This window comes from Cyprinus carpio, chromosome B18 (assembly GCF_018340385.1).
Source record: "Cyprinus carpio isolate SPL01 chromosome B18, ASM1834038v1, whole genome shotgun sequence".
Classification (NCBI taxonomy): Eukaryota; Metazoa; Chordata; class Actinopteri; order Cypriniformes; family Cyprinidae; genus Cyprinus; species Cyprinus carpio.
Genome location: NC_056614.1, coordinates 2236939 through 2259113, shown reverse-complemented (window position 1 = coordinate 2259113; position 22175 = coordinate 2236939). Strand labels below are relative to the sequence as shown.

At 37.2% G+C, this 22175-nt stretch overlaps 1 protein-coding gene across 2 annotated transcripts; it reads right to left on the bottom strand.

Annotated features, from left to right (window-relative positions):
- Positions 1 to 953: 953 nt before the first annotated feature.
- On the bottom strand, positions 954 to 10043 carry LOC109074219 (ATP-sensitive inward rectifier potassium channel 1-like). Of its 2 annotated transcripts, XM_019090279.2 has the most exons (3): positions 9928 to 10043; positions 5574 to 5667; positions 955 to 2613 (listed from the first exon to the last, which is right to left on the bottom strand). In XM_019090279.2, the coding sequence occupies exon 3, from the start codon at positions 2598 to 2600 to the stop codon at positions 1485 to 1487; it is 1116 nt and encodes a 371-aa protein (XP_018945824.1). In that variant the 5' UTR covers positions 2601 to 2613; positions 5574 to 5667; positions 9928 to 10043; the 3' UTR covers positions 955 to 1484. The 2 variants fall into 2 exon arrangements, with proteins under 2 accessions (XP_042599711.1, XP_018945824.1); XM_042743777.1 differs by lacking the exons at positions 5574 to 5667; positions 9928 to 10043 and adding an exon at positions 4058 to 4863 and having other exon boundaries at positions 954 to 2613.
- Between the last annotated feature and the right edge of the window lie 12132 nt (positions 10044 to 22175).

The window sequence follows — 22175 nt, the reverse complement described above, 5'->3', positions numbered from 1 at the left end:
AACAATCGTAGGCACATCTGAGGATCACGATGACATTAAATCTGGTGAGTATTCATTTGTTTGGATTTTGATCTACTGTTTTTGGTAAGGGAAAGACTAGATCATAAAAAATCTCCCTGGAAATTCTGAGACGAATAACATAAAATAATAAAAGAAATAAAGAAATCAGTGATGTAATGTCAGGGCTGAAGGATTGCAAACACATGGATAGTCTAAGGTAAGATGTATTACTTCTAAGTGTTTGGCAGTGAGAGCTCTTCGGGCATTATCTCCATCCCACGTCTAATACACTTTATTATTTGATGTGTCATGTAGTGAGTCAGCGGGCCACAGCCTCAGACAGCAGTGCTCCATCACGCACCACCCTGCCTTACGCACAACTCTCCACGCTTATGCTTTACGAGCTTTATAAATTTCCAAGTAGTCAGTGATGCTAAGAGCAAAGATGCTGTGACACTGACTGCTTTGTTTGGCTGTGTATGATGAGACTTTCCTACAGGATTCACACTGGGGCCCTGCTGAGGAATTGATTGCATATATATATATTCCATTATCTTATAACAGTTTTTGACGTGTGTGTATGTATATGTATGTATGTATGTGTATATATATATATATATATATATATATATATATATATATATATATATATATATATATATATATATATATATATATATATATATATATAGACAAACTCTTGGTGTGTGTGTGTGTTTTTTAAAAATATGTCAATCTGTGTGTGTGTGTGTGTGTGTGTGTGTGTGTGTGTGTGTGTAAAAATATGTCAAGCTGACGGTTTGCCATCTATTTCTTTGTCTTGTGCGCCCTCATGTGGTCATTTTTAACTGAATACTAAAAAATGATGTTTGATTTCAACAAAGCCATTTTCAATCCTAATCCACAAATTCCAATTGTATTTTTTTTATTTTTTATAAAAAAAATGTTTTTAACAAAATGATAGATACAAAATGCAAATGACATTTATACAATAATGCAATATTAACAATATCTACTAATTTACAAAGAAATACACAATCCCAGAGTGATTCAGAGCGTGAAAGCATCTGCTGGTTCAATGGAATTTGAAATCAGTTCATCGTAGACTTTTATACATAGACCGATTAATAAAAGTTAATCTCATATGAAGGAACTTTCAGTTCATCCTCTCACTCCCAATGACCCTGTAACAGAAGACAGTTCTAATTTAACCTCAAGGACAATTTACACTCTTATATTTCTGATATTGTCAGAACAAAGAGTTTTGAAGACTAGCTGCTCTGTAAAATCATAACTACATTCCAGAAAATAAAAAATGGCCACTGCACTTCATTTTTCAGTGGGTAGATAGAGGAATTTCTAGAGATAAAACACTCGTCTTGCCTCTTGTGCTCACTATGAGAGACAAAAAGCATTTGTGTCCAGTGTTTCTAGTATAGTGCAAGACCTTGCAATGTCGCTCTGTACATGTCAGTCAGAAAGCTTTACATTTTGGTGACGTTGGGCGCCTCAATGTCGATCACCTCGAAGCCCTGGTTCTCAATGCCGCTGACGTGGTGATGGTGTCCCGCCTCGTTGTGGTAGCAGTATGCGCAATGAGCGGTCGGTACGGGCACCTGCTTGGCGAAGTTGGAGAAGTCCACGCGGTACTTTCCCTCTTTGCTGCGGGAGATGATCGGGAGGAAGTCGTAGCCCCACATGATCTCCTGAGGGATGTAGGAAGTCCTGACCTGGCAGGACGAGCTGGTGGACTCGGCCGTGCCGTCAAAAAACACCACAAGCTCAAACTCATGCTGATGCAGAGTGTCCACCGCCATGTCAAAGAACGGGCTGGTTTTGTCGATGACGTGGTAAAGGGTCAAAGGACACACAAAAAACAGGCCGTCCTTGCCGGCGTCCACCATGAAGTCAATGCTGACCTGGTCCAAGATGACGGTCTCACCTTCGGGGGTGACTGTGGTCCTCAGGAGCTTGCCGTAAATCTGGCTACCGATCATCAAGGTCTTGCGCAGGTTGGCCACTCGGATCTGAAGGCAAAGGGTGCCCTTTTTAGGGCAGATAACTGCCTGGTCGGTGAAGGTTATGGTCTTGGCTCTCTTCTTGGGAAGAGCGATTTTTGCCATAACCACGCCGCACCAGAAGCAGTTGATTATGGTGCCGATGAGACTCTGAATTATGATCAGAGCCACAGCTCCAGCACAGACGTCAGTGACGTACAGGTTTCCGTATCCGATGGTGGTTTGGGTCTCCAGCGAGTAGAGAAAGGCGTAAGTCAGTGTGTTGACGCTGTAGACGCAGGCCGTGTGATTCTCGGGTGGATTCTGCCACTTTAGGTCACCGTGGTCTCTGGCGATCCAGTACCAGAGGAGGCCGAAGATGAACCAGCTGAGGGTGAAGGACGCCACAAAATTGAAGATGACAAACCGCCATCGGGTCTCGACGAAGGTGGTCCATATGTCCAGGACGTAGGCGAAGTGGTTTCGGTGCATCACGTTGCCAAACTCGATGTTGCAGCGGCCGTCTTTGGTCACCAGGCGGTATTTGCGAACTCGCCGCTCTGATATGTACTCCTTCACCACCTCTCTCAAGGAACGAGTCATTTTGAGGGTCTGTCTGGGAAGAGAGTGAAGAGATATTTGTTAGAACCAAACCAAGACCCAATGCATAACAAAACAGCACACCGGAAACTCTCGGCTGCAGCCACAGAGAACATGTTGTCCAACAGACTGAAGTATTTAGGGATAAACACTGCCTATTGTTATGCATGAGACAAGATAGCCAAATCTGTCCACATACCGTACGTGCATAAACACCTGAGCTGATTTCACATTTTGGACACAGTAAACAATTCTTTAGAATCCGTGCCTTTTCAAATAACATTGCCAGTAACTTCGAGAAACACATTAGAGTTGCAATGTTATTAGTTGCTGAGGCTCTTTATTGTTACATCACAAATGTCAGACTGAACAAGTATATTCCGTGTATTTTTTTCTCTCTAGGACATTAGGAGAGTTCATTTGAAAGTAGTTACAGCTGTGCTCAGTGCAAGAATCAATGCATGAGTGAGCGTGTTATTGTTTATTAGCCATTGGCAAATCTGACATTTATATACCAAAAAGAGCAGTATTCCACTGTATTGCATAAATAGGTATAACATATAACCGAATAAGCCAAATACAAGTCTTCATGATCTCTCTCTCTCTCTCTCGCACACACACACACACACACACACACACACGTATAAACCGTTTACTGTACACACAAAATTTTACTGTTTGCATTTCTAGTACAAACCTCTTCCCTTAGCTCAAGTATGCAAACCTCTTTGCCACATGCACTGGAAAATGTATTACGCTGAAACCTACATTTTCAAATGAAAATGGCAAATATGATCGTTTTATGAAGTATGCGTTATGTGTGCTTCATTTTCACTGAAGGAACACCTGTGTGAACGCAGCGAAAACTGAAGCTACAGTATACCGATTGATATTTGGTAACTGTATTTACGACAAAGCACAGAACTGCGCATATGCAGATATTATAACAATCTATCGTTAAACACACAACATAAAAATTACACTATTTTGAATTCTGACCCGCCGCTGGGGCGCTCCACTGCGCGTGCGCAGCAACTAACCGCAGGCCATTGAAATGAATGGGTTTCACAGCCGCGCAGTGCTTTCCGCGTCCTGTGTGAAAAGACAGGGTCGTAAATTTCATCTAAATGTCGAAGGGGGACAATTAACATAAAATTTCTCAATATCAATTTTTGAAGAGGACACAAATAATACAGCTAAAATTGTTTTTGTAAAGATATGTATACACAGAGGAAAGTCTTACTACTATTAGTGCAGCAGGGAGACCGAGACAAATTAGACTAATTCAAGCTGTCGTGCTCGCGCCAAAACAGCGCTCGCGTCCGTTGTAGACAATATCCGTCACAGTGTTGCCATTGTCCGCGGTTTTCCTGTGGAATTGGGCTACTTTAAAGGAAAACGCCACCGTTTTTTAATATTCCACTATATTCTTCCCTCAACTTAGATGAGTTGATACATACCTCTCCAGTCTCAGTGCGTGCACTCAAGCGCAGTGCCAATATGCTAGCCTTTAGCTTAGCACCAGTAATTCCTTAGGATCCAAACAGGGATGAATTTAGAAGCTACCAAACACTTCCATGTTTTCCCTATTTCAAGACGGTTACATGAGTAAGTGTGGTGACACAAAATAAACAATGGAGATTTCCTAAGCGGATAATAATAATAACTAGAATGTATGGCGGAAGAGCACTTCGCAGCACTTCGACCTCGGCGCAGTAATATCATCACTCCTGAAAACTCCCTCTTTATCTCATTGCAAAATTGTAGGGGGGCTGAGTAGTCATTTTTTTGTGGGGGCGGAGGGGCTATAGCCCCTCCTAAAAATGGCGTAGCGACGCCCATGAGCTATGCATACAAATGCAAATCAGTTCAGTCAATAAGCCCTAAGGTGCCCTAAGTTTCATCTTGCACCTTACTGTGTTCGACACACCTGTGGTTTCTCTGCAGGCTTTGCTTTACAATCATGCTACTTTACTTGTCACATTTTGAATGTTTCATAAAATGATCCACGGGACTCCCGGAAAATAGAAATATCTAAACATAAACTATCTAAAACAAATAAATTGTTATTCATCTACTGCACAAAACCAACATGAACTAATATGCAATCTAAACGATTAACAGGTGCAGGAGTATGCAGAGTTTCTGTTTAGGCTCTTACACGTGTTTGCAGCGTTGAGCAATGCGGTGCTGAAATCTGCGTGCTCACGAATCCTCTCATTAGAACACATGAATTGTAAACATGAAATATTCATTATGCATATATTTATTGTGTTATAACAGAGATTTGTGAGACTGCGATGATGTCTTTTAGAGATTATAAATGCAGGCTCTTTGCTGGCATTCTGCCATATAAACCATGCACGCAGCAGCCGCTTGCTTTAGTTAAAAATAACAGTGTTCTGTGAATGTTGATGTTTTAATAACAAATATTTATCGCTGAGATTATATATGCTGAGATTTCAAAAATTTCATGGAGAAAAAAGTAACGTAACTAGCCTAGTAATGCAACTAATTTGAATTAAAGTTATCAAAACAGTAACTTGATTACTTTTAGAAGGAGTAATCAGTAATTTGATTACATTTTAGCTTGCCCAACACTGTTGATAAATGCAAGCATGGCATAGCAGTCAGCTGTCGTTTATGAGTGGCTGAGTGCTGCTCGGTTCGCTCCAGATCCATTTGTTTCATCTCTAGAGTGTGATTAATGTTTAATGCAGAGTCTATTAGAATACACATCAACTCTGTTCCGAAGCTCAATTACAGCACAGAATAGCGACTGTTCAGCTCAGCCAGAGGAACCCGCAGTTCCCATCCACCACCAATCATCTGCTGTGCAGATTTATGAATTTAATGTTCCCAAAATACCATGAGGGATATCGGTGCTGATGAGCGAACCAGACTGCACATGAGATGAGCAGAGATTTACACTGCAGACGTAAGAAAGCATCACAGATGTAGAGATGTTCAGCTTACCTGCTACAGAAGTCGAGGTGCCAAAACTCCACTCACTCTCCGGTTCACTTGCTTGTGTGTTTCCTTCTGCTCTTTCCCGTCTTTTAAATGTGAGCTACAGCAGGAAATTGGAAATCAACATGTGTGTGTTACTCATTAATAAGTTGTGTCCCTCCTTAACTCTTTCACACTCTGCTGCTCTCTCTTTCTCTCTCTTACTAGCCAGGTGTCTCTGACAACTCATGCCCGACTCTTCCCTTTTATAGGCTTCCCTCCTACTCACACAGTGATGCTGTGTTTACCCTTATGTGTTTATGTATACACAAACAAGGTTTTCGCAAGGGGAGCGTGCAGGGTGCATTTACTCAAGACGGAAGTACTTATCAACACACGCACACACTCCCGCACGACACGCTGTAACCGCTGGACTGTTAAAGGTACCCCCACAAAATCACTTAGCACTTATTGCTTTGCCATAAATATTCGTCAGCAGCGATGCTCGTGTTATATTAAACTATGCTTGCAGTGATAAATCAGTCTTCTGTCAATGTTTCGGGTCAACAGCAGGCTGCAAACCTCAAAGGTCAAAGGGCACGCTTTGCTGTGACTCGAGTGGTTTTGATTTGGGGATCTATAGAAGAATATCTGCTGTGCGTATTTGCAGTTTTGTATGTTTTGGAAGACACTTAAAACTATTTCAAACTATTCAGCTTACTGTTATTTTAAGCTTCAATTCTCACTATTAACTAACTATTAATATGACTTTTGCTTCAATGAACTACTAATTTGATGCTTATTATTAGTTGTTAAGTTTAGTTAGGATTTGGGGATCTGAAATACAGTCATGCAGAAAAAGATATTAATATCTGCTTTATAAGCATTAATAAAGAGGCAATATGCATGCTAGTTAAGAGTGAGACTTGGTCTTTAAAATGAAGTGTTACCCAGAGACTAATATTCAGACACAGTCCCAATGCAAGACATTCATTTGTTAGTAAATGACGAGGAATGTACGTTTCAGTGTCAATCCGAACATTCATTAATGTATGTGTGCTAGAAACACGCTTTAAATTTTGCTGAGCATTGTGCAGAAGTTTGCTTTAGTTTAAAGTCTAGAATGAACTGAAACCATTGCATTCACAATCAGTCAGATTTCTTCTAGAAATGCAAATCAGATGTTAGTCGCTGAAGGATTTTGAAAAGATGTCAGTCTTCTGTTATATGACACAGAAGATGATGAAGCCCAGGACTGACTGGTGTTCAGATCTTTTGTTCTTTGGACAATCAGTGAAAATGACAGCAGTTTCACCTGAGAGCTCAAAGCCTTTCTCTTTCCACAGAGACCGATTCTACAAGTCTGCTGACACTGATAGCGTCTTTTGTCATTGAAATGAGGGACTAGTGTAATCAGGGCTGTTGAAATCATCTGAAATTCCTTCCTGGAAATCATCATTTGTTGTTTTAACAATCAAATCACATAATTTATCATTTCTGTTGCATATTATTTTACACAAAAGTTAATTCCTCAAAACGGATAATAATTGAGACAATAGTTTTTACTGCGTCATTTGGAACTAAACAGACAAAATAACTTGTCAATATCAAGTCAAAAAAATTCAGGTTTCTAATGCTGTGTGCACAACAAAATCAAATTTTATTATTTGCGCAAACAGATTTCATACAAAGTCAGGGAAGAGACGCAAATTCGCATTGCGCGATGCAAATTGGGCGATGCGTTTGCCGCGAACATGCTATGTTCACCTTAATTGTGTCTTTTGCGCAAGTTAAAAAAATAATAATTTTAAAGTTGAAAAAGCCAACCAGCGAACGAAAAGCTTATCACGTCCAGTTCAAAAAATGGTTCTTATTGTTTTTAGGTTCTTCATTCATGCGAGTAACGTAAAAACTTCCGGTGAGTAATCTTGAGCGAGTAGCTACATGATGCAAATATTCGCTTTGCTTTTGGTGTGAACACATAATAAATGGTAGATGAAAAAATGCCACTCTTTAATGAACTTTTATACTTGAGCAATATCACACTCACCATTGTGCTGTTGGTTTGAGTATCAACGAGGCTTTGATTAGTTGTGATGATCATTTAAATTACTAAATTACGTTACTTAAAAGGATAGTTTATGCAAAAATGTAAATTCTGTCATTGTTTACTCACTCCCATGTCATTCCAAACCAATGTGACTTTGTTTTTTTAGTGCAACACAAAAGAACATACTTTGAAGAATGTTAGTAACCAGTTTTGGTGATTTCATTGGATTTCATTTCTAAAAAGCTCTTCTTTTGTGCTCCACTGATGTTGAAATGACATTTTTATTTATTTATTTTATTTTATTATTTATTTATTTTAAGAAACAATTTTTTTTTTGAGTGAACTTCAACTAGCAAGAAACACTTTAGACATTCAAAGCAATGCTAAATGCTCTGATTTTCATGTAGTTGTGAGTGTCCATTTATCATCACAGCGCTGTTTTCTTTTATGATTGGATTTCAAATTGGCCTTGTGTTTACTGGTTAACTGAATCAATTTAAAGCAATGGTGTTTTAGAGTTCAAAGAGCCTTGAGCACAAACACAGAGCAATGTTTCTAAAGTATTACCACAGTTTTTGTTGTTTTGCATCAGTATTCTATCTTATTAGGAAAATTAGTTTAGGAAGAACTGGGAAAATGTTTCACCTAAAGTGACCAAATTACAAAGTATTAGAGTCTAAAAGACTCTTTATAAGACGTTCACACTATTCAACTGTTTAGATCTAAATTCTGAAGAGTAAAATAAACTGATCTTGATCTTTCAGGTGCGCAGCATGAACTCATAGCATATATATGGTACCCTGGTTCTCCTGCCAGTCATTCGGATTTAATCTTCATTCAGTTCAATACCTTCGTGCGCTTTGACATGCCGAAGGCCAAATTTACTTCAGTGACGCTTTCAATGGAAAATCCATAATAAGCTTTTCAATAATACCAAACCACGAAATGTTGCCTTAGGCTGCCATTCAAGACCACTGATCCAAGGAAGAAGTTTTTCCACACTGACTTTTCTGCTGCGATGTGAACTCATTTGTGTATTTGGCAACAGCTGTAAGTCTCAAATCCAATTTCTACAACAAAACTGCTGTCATTCTGTTAAGAAAATGCTGAGTCTCTATGACCTGGATGTTTTCTACTTTTGAAATGAAATGCATTAATCGGCCAGCAGGACACGCTTTTTTTGAAAAACTCACAACGTATAAAATGTCACATATAAAGGAACAAACTCGAAAATGGAAAAAATGCCTGACTTTTTTAACTTTTCCCTCATTCAAACAATTCACAGAAGCGTTGACTTCTCAGTCGAGGTGGCAAAGTGAAGTTTCTCTTCACCCTTCTGCGATCATAATGATATAATCACCTGTGCCAGGTGGCCGAGGGTGAATTTCATTACTGAAGTGTGAACGTTAATGACCAACTTAGTTCCATTGAATGACTCAAATGAGTTGCACGCTCCAGGCGACACTCCCACCCATATTTTCTGCTTTTGTTGCCTGCTTTTTGATTTCTAAATCCAATAGTCGATGTAGCTTTTGAGCAGCATTTGGAGCCAAACATCACTATCATTATTTTCTAAGCTAGAATCTATTTAATAAGTTTTTTATTAAATATTTCACTAATACATTTTGTGTATCATTTACTTCAAGTCCTGGAAGTCATTATCATTCATGGTCTTTGCACGGTCATGGTTTCTATTTAAATACCGGCAAAAACCTGATTTACTTCATAAACCAACCTTGACTTGACATCAGGGGAACAAGATCTGCAAAACTGACTAAAAAAGCTGTATTATGCATGCCAGGCCAGTAGTTGGCAATGTCACTTTGTAAAGAAACACTTTGAACATTAGACTCAAAATGTAATACACATGAATGATGGCACCATTTCTACAATTTCAGGTTTAAGGAGTTTGCACCACAATAATGGTATCGTTCTCAAAAACATGCTCATAGAAACCCGTTTCAAAAATGTTCACGCCCCGAGAATGCCAGTGTTGTGGTGTTTTGAATAATAATAATAAAAAAAGACATTAAAAAGGGTTTTTTTTTTTTTGAAAATGGTGTTTTGTAAAAGCCTCCTAAAATGTTGGTCTTCTTTACAATCAAACTGATTAAAAAATAATAATAATTCAGACTGATTTGAATTTTCACTCATTGGTTGGTTTCGATGTAGTAGTTTACTACTTTTTGGTTTGAGTGTCGCTGAACTAGTTTAAATGATGTGTAGCTTGTAGCTTTCTTCTATTTTGTTTCTTTTTTCTGACTTACAGATTTAACAAATCTGGCATCTCAGCTGTGGAGAGAAAAATTGCAGCTAAAAACTGCAACTCACCTTTCTTCAGAGACGAGAAAACAAACTTCAATCAGCTGGTCGTATACTTTGTCGTTTCCTTCTTCATCTAGAATGAGCTGATTCTGCATTCCAAGCCTCTTTTTTATTCACTCACTTTCTGAGAGTACAAAGAGTTCATAAAATAGATACATAGTACTTCATAATGTGCCAGATCCTGTTTAGATTCTCTTTGGCTTGATAAACACGGCCGTCAGAGCTGGTGTCTAGCCAGCAGAAAGCTGTCAGCATAGACAAGGCCAAGGACTGCTGGCAAACAGTGGCTGTGTTTTAGCCAACAGCTCCTTGTTTGTCTCAAGAAGGAAAGCATCTGAGAAATAGCCTGATTTTCTGCTCCACGTCTCATGTATTGAAACATCACCTCTAAGTCCTTTAAGAATATTTACGGCACCTGCAAGTGAAACCGTTGCAGTTCCACTGCTTTCTGAAAGGTGCCGCTGCTGAGCAAGAACACAAACACATGTTGTACCCAAGAATAATCAGCTTCATCAAGACTTCAGTGATGCAAATGAAACCTCTGTTATCAGGCCTGAATTTAACTGTGAAGTCTGGATAGTCTGCCAAACGCACAGCTATTGTGAAGAACTGATCCACATTTCGAGCGTTGATGTTATACTCTCATATGTGGGCGCTGAACACCACTTCAAGCTAAAATGAAACAGTCCAGTGTGATTTATTATGAAACTCAGCTCAGCGGGTGAGTAAAGTGCACTGAACTATCGAACAGCGCATATGTAGCCTGACTATACATTCATCAGTACTGTTGTCATGTACAGTTGAGCAAATAAAATATACTTAAAGGAACAGTTTAGCCAATAATGAATATTCCTTCATCATTTACTCACCCTCATGTTTTAACACACACACACACACACACACACACACACACACACACACACACACACACACACACACACACACACACACACACACACACACACACACACACAATCTCAGAATATATTCTTCCTACAGAATATTTATGACTTTCATTAATGTTGCATAGAAGAAAGAAAGTCACATAGGTTTGGTTATTTAAAAAAAAAGACACTTTCATTATTGGAAATAATATGAACATTAACTGACTATTAAAACATTAAAATAAAATAAAATAAAATAAAATAAAATAAAATAAAATAAAATATTACAGCTATAATTGCCACAGCATCTCATCATTTAAAAAAATAAACTAAAACTAAATAAACTAAACTAAAAATATAATAATAAAACTTTAGAGACATGTTTAATAATAATAATAATAATAATAATAATAATAATAATAATAATAATAATAATAATAAACAACAAGAACAACAAAATTACTGTAACTAAAACAGAAAATTTTAAGTAATATTTAAATAAATACAAAAAATTATGAAATTTAATATAAATTCTAAATATTAGCAAAAAACTACAATAGTATGTATATATATATATATATATATATACTCATGTCTCATCATACAGAGGACAATGGCACCTAATGTATATTTATATACTAAAATAGCAGATTATTCCTGAAGTTCTCAGTTGTATTTATGATAAGAAGGGCTGTTCAATTGCAACTTCAATGTTTGCAGCTCATAATTATGGTAATTCTTAGTATTTTCCACCTCAGTACTCGGGGAACACACTGAAACCACTAATGATGTATTGGAGACAACACTGTGGTGTGCTTTTCATTTTTTACAAAATAATAAACTGTACAGAAGTGAAATGTTAAAGAAATGGTGATTACAATAAACCTTGCAAACTAGTTCAACACTGCAAGCGAGCGCTGCAGTGAACACAAAACAACTGAATTTTTCAAGGGCATGTTATAACATCAAATATCATGCTTGTTTTTCCTTCTAACAAGGACAAAAATGAACAGAACTCACCCAGCCTACAAGCTTTTGTTGTCATCAGCTATGATGCACATATTCCTGTTAGGAAGGATAAAAGAGAAAATCACATGTCAGTCAGGTGACAATAACACTCAGTGCTTTACACTCAGGCTGTGGATGTAATCGAGATTTGTCTGTCATGACGGTTTTGTACCGAGCTCAAGAATTGCAAACTATGGCCCTGTAAATTAATTCTAACACAGAAGATAATAATAATAAAAAAAATAATTAATTAATTAATTAATACAGTCAGGTCCATATATAGGATATACATGGTAATATATAATTGGAAATATATTTACTTTCAACTTACATACAACAATATATATATATATATATATATATATATATATATATATATATATATATATATATATAAAAACAGTCTGTAACCTAATGTTGATGGAATAGCCTGCTAGAGATAAAAAAAAAATAATAATGTATGTATATATCAAATAAATTATTAAATTAAATTAAATTAAATGTGTAAAGTATGTTCCTTGACATCTTCTTTGTTCTATTTTTATTTATTTATTTATACATTAATAAAAATACATAATTATTAAATTACTAACAAAACTTCATGTGACATGTTAATATATTTTCTTGGATTGAAATATATGAAAGGCAAAGTATTTTTTTTAACTTAAAAAATGTGATTTAAAATATATTTTAGTAGTACAAAACATACCAAAAAGTATATTGAAAGCAAATATCTTGCATAAGTACATTTTTAAAACTAAATATATATATATTATATATATATATATATATATATATCATTTTTTATATTTGGAAATATATTTAAAAATATATTTATATATATTCGGGATTGGATTCTTATCCATTCCCCTTGGCAAAATTGCTATTTATTTAAATTGCTCAGAGATGAATTGCTCCAGCTCTTTCAGTTCAAATAGGGACAGTTTGTAAACACTAATTTGTGCCTTGCCACAGATTCTCAAAGATTCTTTGATTAGGCCTTTCTGAGACATGTGAATTGTTGTGCAGCTTTGGCAGTATGTTTTATTGTCGTTGTCACCCTGAAATTGAACACTAGTCTCAAATCTTTTGCAGTCTGAAATTGGTTTTCTCAAGAATTGCCCATTGGCTTCATCCATCTGCCCCTCAACCCAGTGCCTGCTTAAAAATCAAGGACTTGCTACCACTGCCCTGTTTCAGTGTGGGGATAAAGTTTTTGTGTGTTCAGCAGACACATTTATCCAAAATAACTTTCAATACATTGCATTCAAGATCAACACATTAATCAGTCCATGTACTCTCTATATTCAAACCCATAATTTCAGAATCACTTGTATAACACTCCACTGTTTGAGATAAATAAATTCATGCAGTCCATTAAACACGGTTGCAACCATGCCATATTCGTTTTATTTTAAAAATTTTTTTTAATTTTTTTAATTTTTTTAGAAATGAACTCCTTGCTGCTCTGTGGGATGTTTGAGATATGTTGTTTAAAACTCAAACCTGACTGCTTCTCATGACCCAGACTTTTTCAAACAAAGATGTAAATCCCTCTGTTAGTTTTTACTTTGCATCGTCAGTAGGAAAATGCACATTGTATTTGATGTTCAAACATTCCCTTGTGGCCTGTGTTATTTATTTATTTTTCCCTTTATGCACCTCAATAGGAAAATGTGCATCACTGATGTCACGCCTTTGAAACCCTTGTGTCAAGTGTTTTTTTGACTATTTTTAGTGATTATTTTTCAATGTTTATTTGAATCTCCATTTTATTTACATTTGTCCTCTGAAGTGTTGTGTTTACATCATTTTGCTGTGGGATAAAAACAATACATTTGATGTCACTGTAAGTAGTGACAATCACAAAACTGTTCTTCACATCGATGACTCCACTTTCAATTGTTTTTCGATTGTTGCACAATTTATTTATCTTTTGTCTTTGGAACGTGAGTTCATGTGGTTCAGGTGCGTCTCGTCATTTTCCCTCGTTTAGTCTTGTATTTAAAGTGTTGTCTGTTCCTTTGTTCAGTGTTAACGTTATTTCGTCTATACTACATATGGTCTACATGTGTGTTCCTGCCTGCCCTGTGTTTGGATTATTAAAGACTGTTATTTGTGACTCACCCTCGTCTCCGTGATCCTCGACTCGTCACCGTAGCACCGTGACACTTGCTCTCCTCCACCTGCTCCATGATCTCTGGTAGTACTTCATGCTGGCCTTCGCAGCCGCTCAACCTGAGGTCAATCCGGTCAGCTTTGCCAAAAGTGTGTTGCACAGAGACCTTATGAAGGACCCTTTGAAATTATGTTTTATGTTTTTATTTCACAGCAAACAGATCAAAGAGTTCAGCAGTAAAAGTGCAAGTGCAATAAACATGACAAAAACAAACAGTCCATTAATGAAAATACTAAACAATGGGGTTTGAAGGGTATGTTATAACATTAAATATGATGCATTTTCCTTTTGATGAGGAAAAAAAAAAATACACAGCATGACCCAAAAGAGTATGTTTTAACATTAAATATGAGGCAAACTTTCCCATTTACTATGCATGGAAAAACTAACAAAGAGATTAACGACATTAGTCCTTTTCAGACATATACATATGAGGTAATTGTTCATGTGCATGTCTGTAATGTTTATTGTCAAGTTCAAGGTTATTATAGTTAACAACAACAAAAAACCTAAAAAAAAAAAAAGTCTAATAAAATACACACACACACATTTATTTTTTATTTTTTTCTACAAATGCCTTTTTGATTCATTCAAACTGCGAAATCATTCAGGAAAGAAGTACATGTAGCTCTTTATGAACGGGGCTTTGAATCATGGGTTCACACAATTTGTTCAGAAATGAAACACTGCTGTGTTGCTCGGAGAGGCACAACAATTCTGCTATGGCTTTAAAGGTAATATGTTTTCTGCAAAATTGTGCAAAAACGCATAATATTGTGTTTAAAATATAGCACGATATCAACTTATTTACTGAACTGTTGCATAAAATCATATTCAGATGTGATATTCAGGACAAAATCAGCACTCATGTGATACTGCTCTCCCTGCTTGTGTGATACAGTATGATATGCTGTAAATATGAGGGGAAAATTATACAGGGGCGTTTTTTGCACCAATATCTTGAATTTTAGGGCATATCTGCATTTATGTAGTTGTTGCCCTGCATCACATTTGTCAACAGTAAACTGTATGAAATGTAAGATGACGTACAGGTCTGGGGGGTGGGGGTGCATTAACTGCATTAAAATATTTTAACTAGGTAATTTTTTTCATAATTAATTAACACGTTAAACTGACAGCCCTAATATATATATATATATATATATATATATATATATATGTGTGATATATGTGTGTGTGTGTGTGTGTGTGTGTGTGTGTGTGCGTGCGTGCGTGCGTGCGTGCGTGTGTTACCATCATACATTACACAAAGTATTTAACTTTGCTAATTGTGCAGAAAATATTAAATATGAGCATAATCTGGTTTTAGGAGAAACTCACTAAAATGTTACATAATATGTATTGTCTCAATCAATCAATGAATCAATCAATAAATACTTATTACCAATTTTCACCCTTCACTCTGCTGTAATTCCAAAATGAGGTGCTTGTGTACTAAAAAAAAAAAAAAAGAAAAGAAACCTTCTATTAAATATGTGAAATAAATGTCATCTGCAATTCCTTTCATAAAGGTTTTTTAAAGGTTGTTTCTAGTTCAACAAGTCTTAAAAACTGTATCAGGTTCAGGCTGAGGACCATACATCATCTTTTCAGTAAAGTGCTCTGAGCGACTGCCGAAAAAAGCTTTAGCAAAATATTCTCATCAAGCAATGTCTACTTGGGACACTTGGAGAAATGAGCTACAGGCTGAACTTGAGCCACTGAAGACAAATTCACTGGATTTTTTTTACCCACCAATTTCCCCATATTGTGATATTCCACATGCATTTCCAACTAGATCAGCCATACATTTAAATTTTGAGGGGGAGTCGTGGCCTAATGGTTAGAGAGTCGGACTCCCAATCGAAGGGTTGTGAGTTCGAGTCCCGGGCCGGCAGGAATTGTGGGTGGGGGAGTGCATGTACAGTTCTCTCTCCACCTTCAATACCATGACTTAGGTGCCCTTGAGCAAGGCATCGAACCCCCAACTGCTCCCCGGGGGCCGCAGCATAAAATGGCTGCCCACTGCTCCGGGTGTGTGTTCACAGTGTGTGTGTGTGTTCACTGCTCTGTGTGTGTGCACTTCGGATGGGTTAAATGCAGAGCACTAATTCTGAGTATGGGTCACCATACTTGGCTGAATGTCACGTCACTTTCACTTTCACTTTCTCACTAACAAACTATTCGTGTAATTTAGTGCTATGTCATGCATTTGCCCAATTAATGCTATTTGATCTGTACAGATCTGCTACACAAATAAGGTGATTTTCTTCCTTATGTGGTGTGTGGGAGTGAAAGACAAGGTCCTGACCACTAGCATCGCTTCTGCCTGTCTATATACAAAATAACAAGCAGACAAATGGACCAAAAACAGACACCCAGCCCACACAGTATATACAAATTAAATGAGCAGTCTGGTGATATTGAGTTCATTGCTTCAATACGATGTCTGCAACAGTCTTCCTGCTTAAAACCACTTATTACATAACCAACAATAGTTTTTGAAGCCTGGGATACTTTATACATAGAAGCAGAAGAAATAATAATAAAAGTGAGCACTTCCAAGCACTTATACCTGAGGCTTCCCACAGACTCCCGGCATTTACACTCCATTTTCTGCATTCAAATGGTATTTCAATAGCAAAGATTCCTTCAGACAAACTCCTGCTGGAAAACAGCTCAAAACGATCTAACAGACTGTCTGGCACATAGCTACACTTTGAAGCCTGCACTCTCAAGACGGCAGTGGTATGTCTCCCCAAATCATTCAGCCAATAATTTGAATATTTCAGTGGACGTGTATCATTCTTCTGCTTCAACAGTTACATTTTCCCTTCTCCCACTAAAGCTCCTAATATACATTTTCACAGCTTTGCTTGCTCAGCTGCTGAATATTCAACATATATTGCATTTTACTTCCATACTTGGAACCAGAAACACCCTCACTAAACATCCGGACCAGATGGCTGATAATAAACAACCATCTCTACGATAAACGAAAAATCCTTCTGGCTTTTTGATGGGAATCAGGGTGATGCGAACTTACAAGTTATAAACAAACAAACCGCAAAATAGTGTGAGATTTGATCATTTATGCTTTTTTTTTTTTTTTCATGCCTGGAGCTTTCATTTCATCTGGACATGTTAGTACACATGAGATGAAGTACTATTGATTTCTTTAGAAAAAAAAAACTATTAAAAATATCTTTAACATCAGCAGTCTTGATGGCTTCATCGATATTCATGGTCCACATGCTGCTCACTATCATCTTTTCCTCTGTACTCTGAAACACCAGAGTGAAATAAAATCAGGCATTTAACCGATTCTGTAATTCACTATTGTGGCACCCAAGAAGTTAACTGCCCGTATTGGCCGAAGGCCTTGTTTTGTCTACATTTTCTACTTCACATATTCAGCACTGTGAACAATATCTCTTCTTCTATGCAGGCATAGAATAGTGCTCAGTATGGCATCAGCAAATCACTTTCTGGACACTTGGTCTCCCTGCACTGCTCCCGTTCCCCAGTGAAATCCTCCAGCGTCTAATCGCTGACACCTTGACGAAGTATTATTTTGTAAGTCAAGAAAAAAGATTAACCCTGACTGTATTCACCCCAGCAGGAGGTCTTAACTAATTTACATTCTCCTGTTTCAATCATCACCTTATGCTCACAGCTAATTGAATCCTCGGGGAGCCAAATCCCCACAGTTACACAAAATGAAGCTGCATATGTGCATTATTTTTGGGCTCCTAAAGTGGTTTTCTCATTTTACATTCCACGAAATTCTCAGCTATACCTTTGATAATTTGAAGGCATTATTTAATTTTGCTATTTTATTATATGTATAGTTTGTATAGTTTAATATTCCTGATTTCCATACGTGTCCATTTTTATGTATGTATTTATTTATCGTTTGTTTGTTTGTCTGTCTATCTGATATCTATACTGTATATGCAATTACATTCAGGTAATATCATGTTCTTGTTTGAATTTATATTTACACAGAAACAAAGTAAAATATGTATTTGATTTTAGTGATTTCACTGTATGATTCACCTTAACTATACCCCTCAAAGAAAATATTTTGAATAATAATAATAATAATAATAATAATTATTATTATTATTATTATTATTAATAAAATTAATAATCAAATGTGCAAAAGAAAAATTATATTAAAATTAACAAGCCTGGGAAAGATTTTCTATGTTTTATAAGGTTTTAAATGCATGAATATAAAAACGAAAAGGCAAAAGTTGTGCTAAATAAAGGTATTCTCTGAAAATAAGTGTTTAAAGCCTTTTGTTTCACATTTAGTGATCAGAGCAAAACAAATTACTGACAGACTGCTACAGGACAACGCTTCTCTCTCTCTCTCTCTCGCTCTCTCTCTCTCTCTCTCTCTCTCTCTCTCTCTCTCTCTCTCGCTCTCCATTCTGTCTCTATCATCTTGTCCTGATTGTTCTTGTTGCCCTTTGTATGTTTTGTCTTTATTATTTTATTATCTCTCTGATGGGGTCAATTCATGCTAATTTATACTGGACAACCAAAACAGAAAGAAAGAGAGACACTGGTCAGAATGTGAATGAAACCAAAAGCTGGATCATTCTTGAAAAGTACATTTACTAAATTGCTTTATTTCTACATATTACGGAATGTTTCAACAGCACTTCACATTTTTTAAACATAATTTACACACTGATAGATATTGCATTGATTAAAACTGGCCTGTCCTAACCTACTGGAATTAAGAATTAAAGATTTATGACATACTGCATTGATCTAGTGTCTTTATTTCCTCTGTTCTCACATCTCTATAACCTTCCTCTCAAGTCTCTTAGTGATTCAGTGAGGAAAATAAATAAATAAATAAATAACAAGCTTGGAATAACGAAGGACCAAGCTCTTGATTACACTTAGAGGATTGATAGCCCGTTGAAAATGTTTATTGATTTTGCAATTACAGGGTCAGCTGATTGATGCAGCATCAAGTAATGCTTTATCACACATTAAAAGAGAGATATATAAATGAAGCACTGTGTTGTGTCTTGATCCACTGATTGTTCTCAAAGCATAGCTGCTGATCAAAACAGAAAACTATTTTGAGTTTACAAGACTCTTACATGTGACGCACACACAAAACACTGTAAGTGTGCTTACTTAAGTATATAATGCTAAATATGCACTATAACATTGCTCTGTTGGTTCGAGCATCCCTACCAGCGCTTGGAGGCCTATAATTGTCTGTTAGCGTTCTCATTCACTTCAAAGGCAGCTGCTCGATTCGCACATAATCCTCTAAAGTATGCAACCTACATTTTACCATCCTTGCTCATAGACACAGAGATTATGCTATTATATATTATATAATACTGCTTCTTAAAGCATACAATTGACAATTAAACTAGACAAGTCAGCTCACAGTGAGTGAAAAAAGGGCCTTTAAGTGTACCTAAAGAGAGACACTTCCACGACTATGTTTCTTAACACACTTAAGTACACAAAAATTGCACTTTAAAATAATCGAAATGAAAGGTTTTACTTTAAAATGCCTTTTAAATATTACATTTTGATAATATTTGGTCATGTTTTAAAGAAATGCACTTATTTTGATGTGCTGATTACCTAAACACTAAAGCACATAAAAAGTACTTAGCCTATTAGCTTAACTGTAGTGTTTTTTTTTTGTTGTTGTTGTTGTTTGTTTGTTTTTTTTACTTTTTTTATATGTATATATTACTTTTAAACTTAAATATATCAAGTGCAACTGTATCATTGCGAATGTGCATTTACAAATATATTTAAATACAAGACATACAAGTTTCAACAGAAAGTGCATTATACCATGCTTGTCAGTACATTCAGCAGTAACTTTAGACAATAGAAGTAATTATAAAATGAAAGATACTAAGCTTGGTCAAAAACATCCAAACAATTGCATTTAGTATAAATATATGCTATCATGCATCTTCAATTAAATTAATAACATGCAATTAGGTGTCTGAAAACAATAAAAAAATGCTCTTTTTAAAGAAGACAAAAGTGTAAATCTGTTTCACAAGGGATATTACAAATATTTCTACAAATCACAGGCTCTTTTATACTGCCACACAATCAGTGCACATTGTATATTGGGTCCACTGTGCACATGAATCAATGAACCACATTCAAGGATGTGATGTATTGTTTTCCGCAATTGGATTCCTGTGTAAATACATTAATGTGAGTGTGTGCAGCATTGAAAAGTGTGAAAACTGAATATCTGCTGCTTCTATGAAGACTAGAACAGCACAAATTAAGTCAGGATAGTCAAGACCAGGCCCACATATAAGTTTTATAAGGGGCCACAGCACTAGAGGGACACTCTTTAAGCCAGTGACCATTGTGATCCAATACTAAACTCATTGATTTTACATTGTGTGCCCATTGTGGGCATGATAAAGTCTTGGGGTTTGGGCTTTTCCATGGAATCCATGTCGGCTCTATTTGAATTAGCCCAAATTAATCTGACTGAGGATAATTCACTGACTCCCGTGTATAAACCCATTTTGGGCCCAAACTTCAATCCCATATTGTGCCTACACTGAAATGTGGGCTCAGAGTCAATAAGTCTAATAAAAGCCACAGAATCTATTGCCTTTGGGCAGATGTGTACTACGGCATGTGTGACTGTATGTGTTTGTGTGTGGGGAGACTGCAGAGTCATAAATCAGAGTTTATTTGCATGTTTGAATCATTTTTAGATTCATGGCATCATGGATAAGAAGCAGACACTTGCTGGGACAGGGGTCACCGATAGGGTAACCCTGCAATCTCTGCCAGTTCTCTGTCCCTCTCAGCATGTTCCTTCTCAATGGGGATAGATGATAAGTCAGGAGGGGGCCCATGCATAGGTTTTGGCACCCCCTACACAAACGGGATGTCCTTTACACAAATGGCCACCATAATCTATACTGGACTCATTGGTTTGACAATCTCAGCCAACATTTTATGGTGGGTCCAAAGTAGGCACAATTTGGACTTAAGGTTTGGGCCCCCAAATGGGTTTGTCCATGGGCTCCATGTCGGCTCTATCTGAATTAGCCCATATGAATCTCTTATAGAATCTGACAGGGGACAATTAATTGATATGGATCCCATTTGGGACCCAAACCTCAAGCCCACATCGTGCCTACACTGAAGCGTGGGCTGGGAGTGAAAAGATCCAAAAGAAGCCACAGAATCTACTGCTGTTGGGCTTATGATGTACATTACAACATGTGCGACTGCATGCATTTGTGTGTGGGAGACTGCAGAGTCATAAATCAGAGTTTATTTGCATGTTGGAAGGCACTTTAGATCCATGGCATTGTGGATAGGGAGCAGATGCTTGTCATCTCAGTTGGACAGGGGTCGCCGATGGGGTAATCCTGTGTCCCCACAATCCCTCTCAGCATGCTCCTTCTTAAGGGTGGATAGATGATAATTCAAGAGGGGGCCCACACATAGGTTTTGGGCCTGCCTGCACCATTGCGATGCCCTTTACGCTAATGCCCACCATGATCTAATACTGGACTTGTTGGTTTGACATTCTCCATCAACATTTCATGGTGGGTTCAAAGTATGCACAATTTGGGCTAAAGGTTTGGGCCCTTAAATGGGTTTGTCCACAGGTTCCATCTCGGCCCTATCTGAATTAGCCCATATGAATCTGACAGGGAACAATAAACTGATATTAATCCTATGTATGGCCCAAAAGTCAATCCAATATCTTGCCTACACTGAAACGTGGGCTGGGAGTCAACAGATCCAATAGAAGTCGCAGAATCTACTGCCGTAGGGCAGATGATGCGTATTACGACATGTGCGTCTGTGTGTGGGGAGACTGCAAAGTCATAAATCAGAGTTTATTCGCATGTTGGAAGTGTGTGGGTAGACTGCCACATGTTTAACCTTGATGTAGTGCTCCCGAAACATCTGCTCACCGTTCTGACGACCTTGCAGAGGGGCAACAAGCAAATGTCCAACTTTATCTCACTCAGTCCCCCTGTGCCTCCTCTCTGCTTCTGTACGTACAGTATCTTCCAGTTTTCCTACTGCACTGTGGTGTATCACACCCTCAGGCTGTTCTTTAGCCAAAAAATGAGAGAAATTGATTATCCGGCACGTCTAGTAGGATTCTTTCTCTCTCTCGTCGAGTG

Coding starts and splice junctions, on each gene's coding strand:
- LOC109074219 (XM_019090279.2), bottom strand. CDS start 2,600: ATGACTCGTTCCTTGAGAGAGGTGGTGAAGGAGTACATATCAGAGCGG.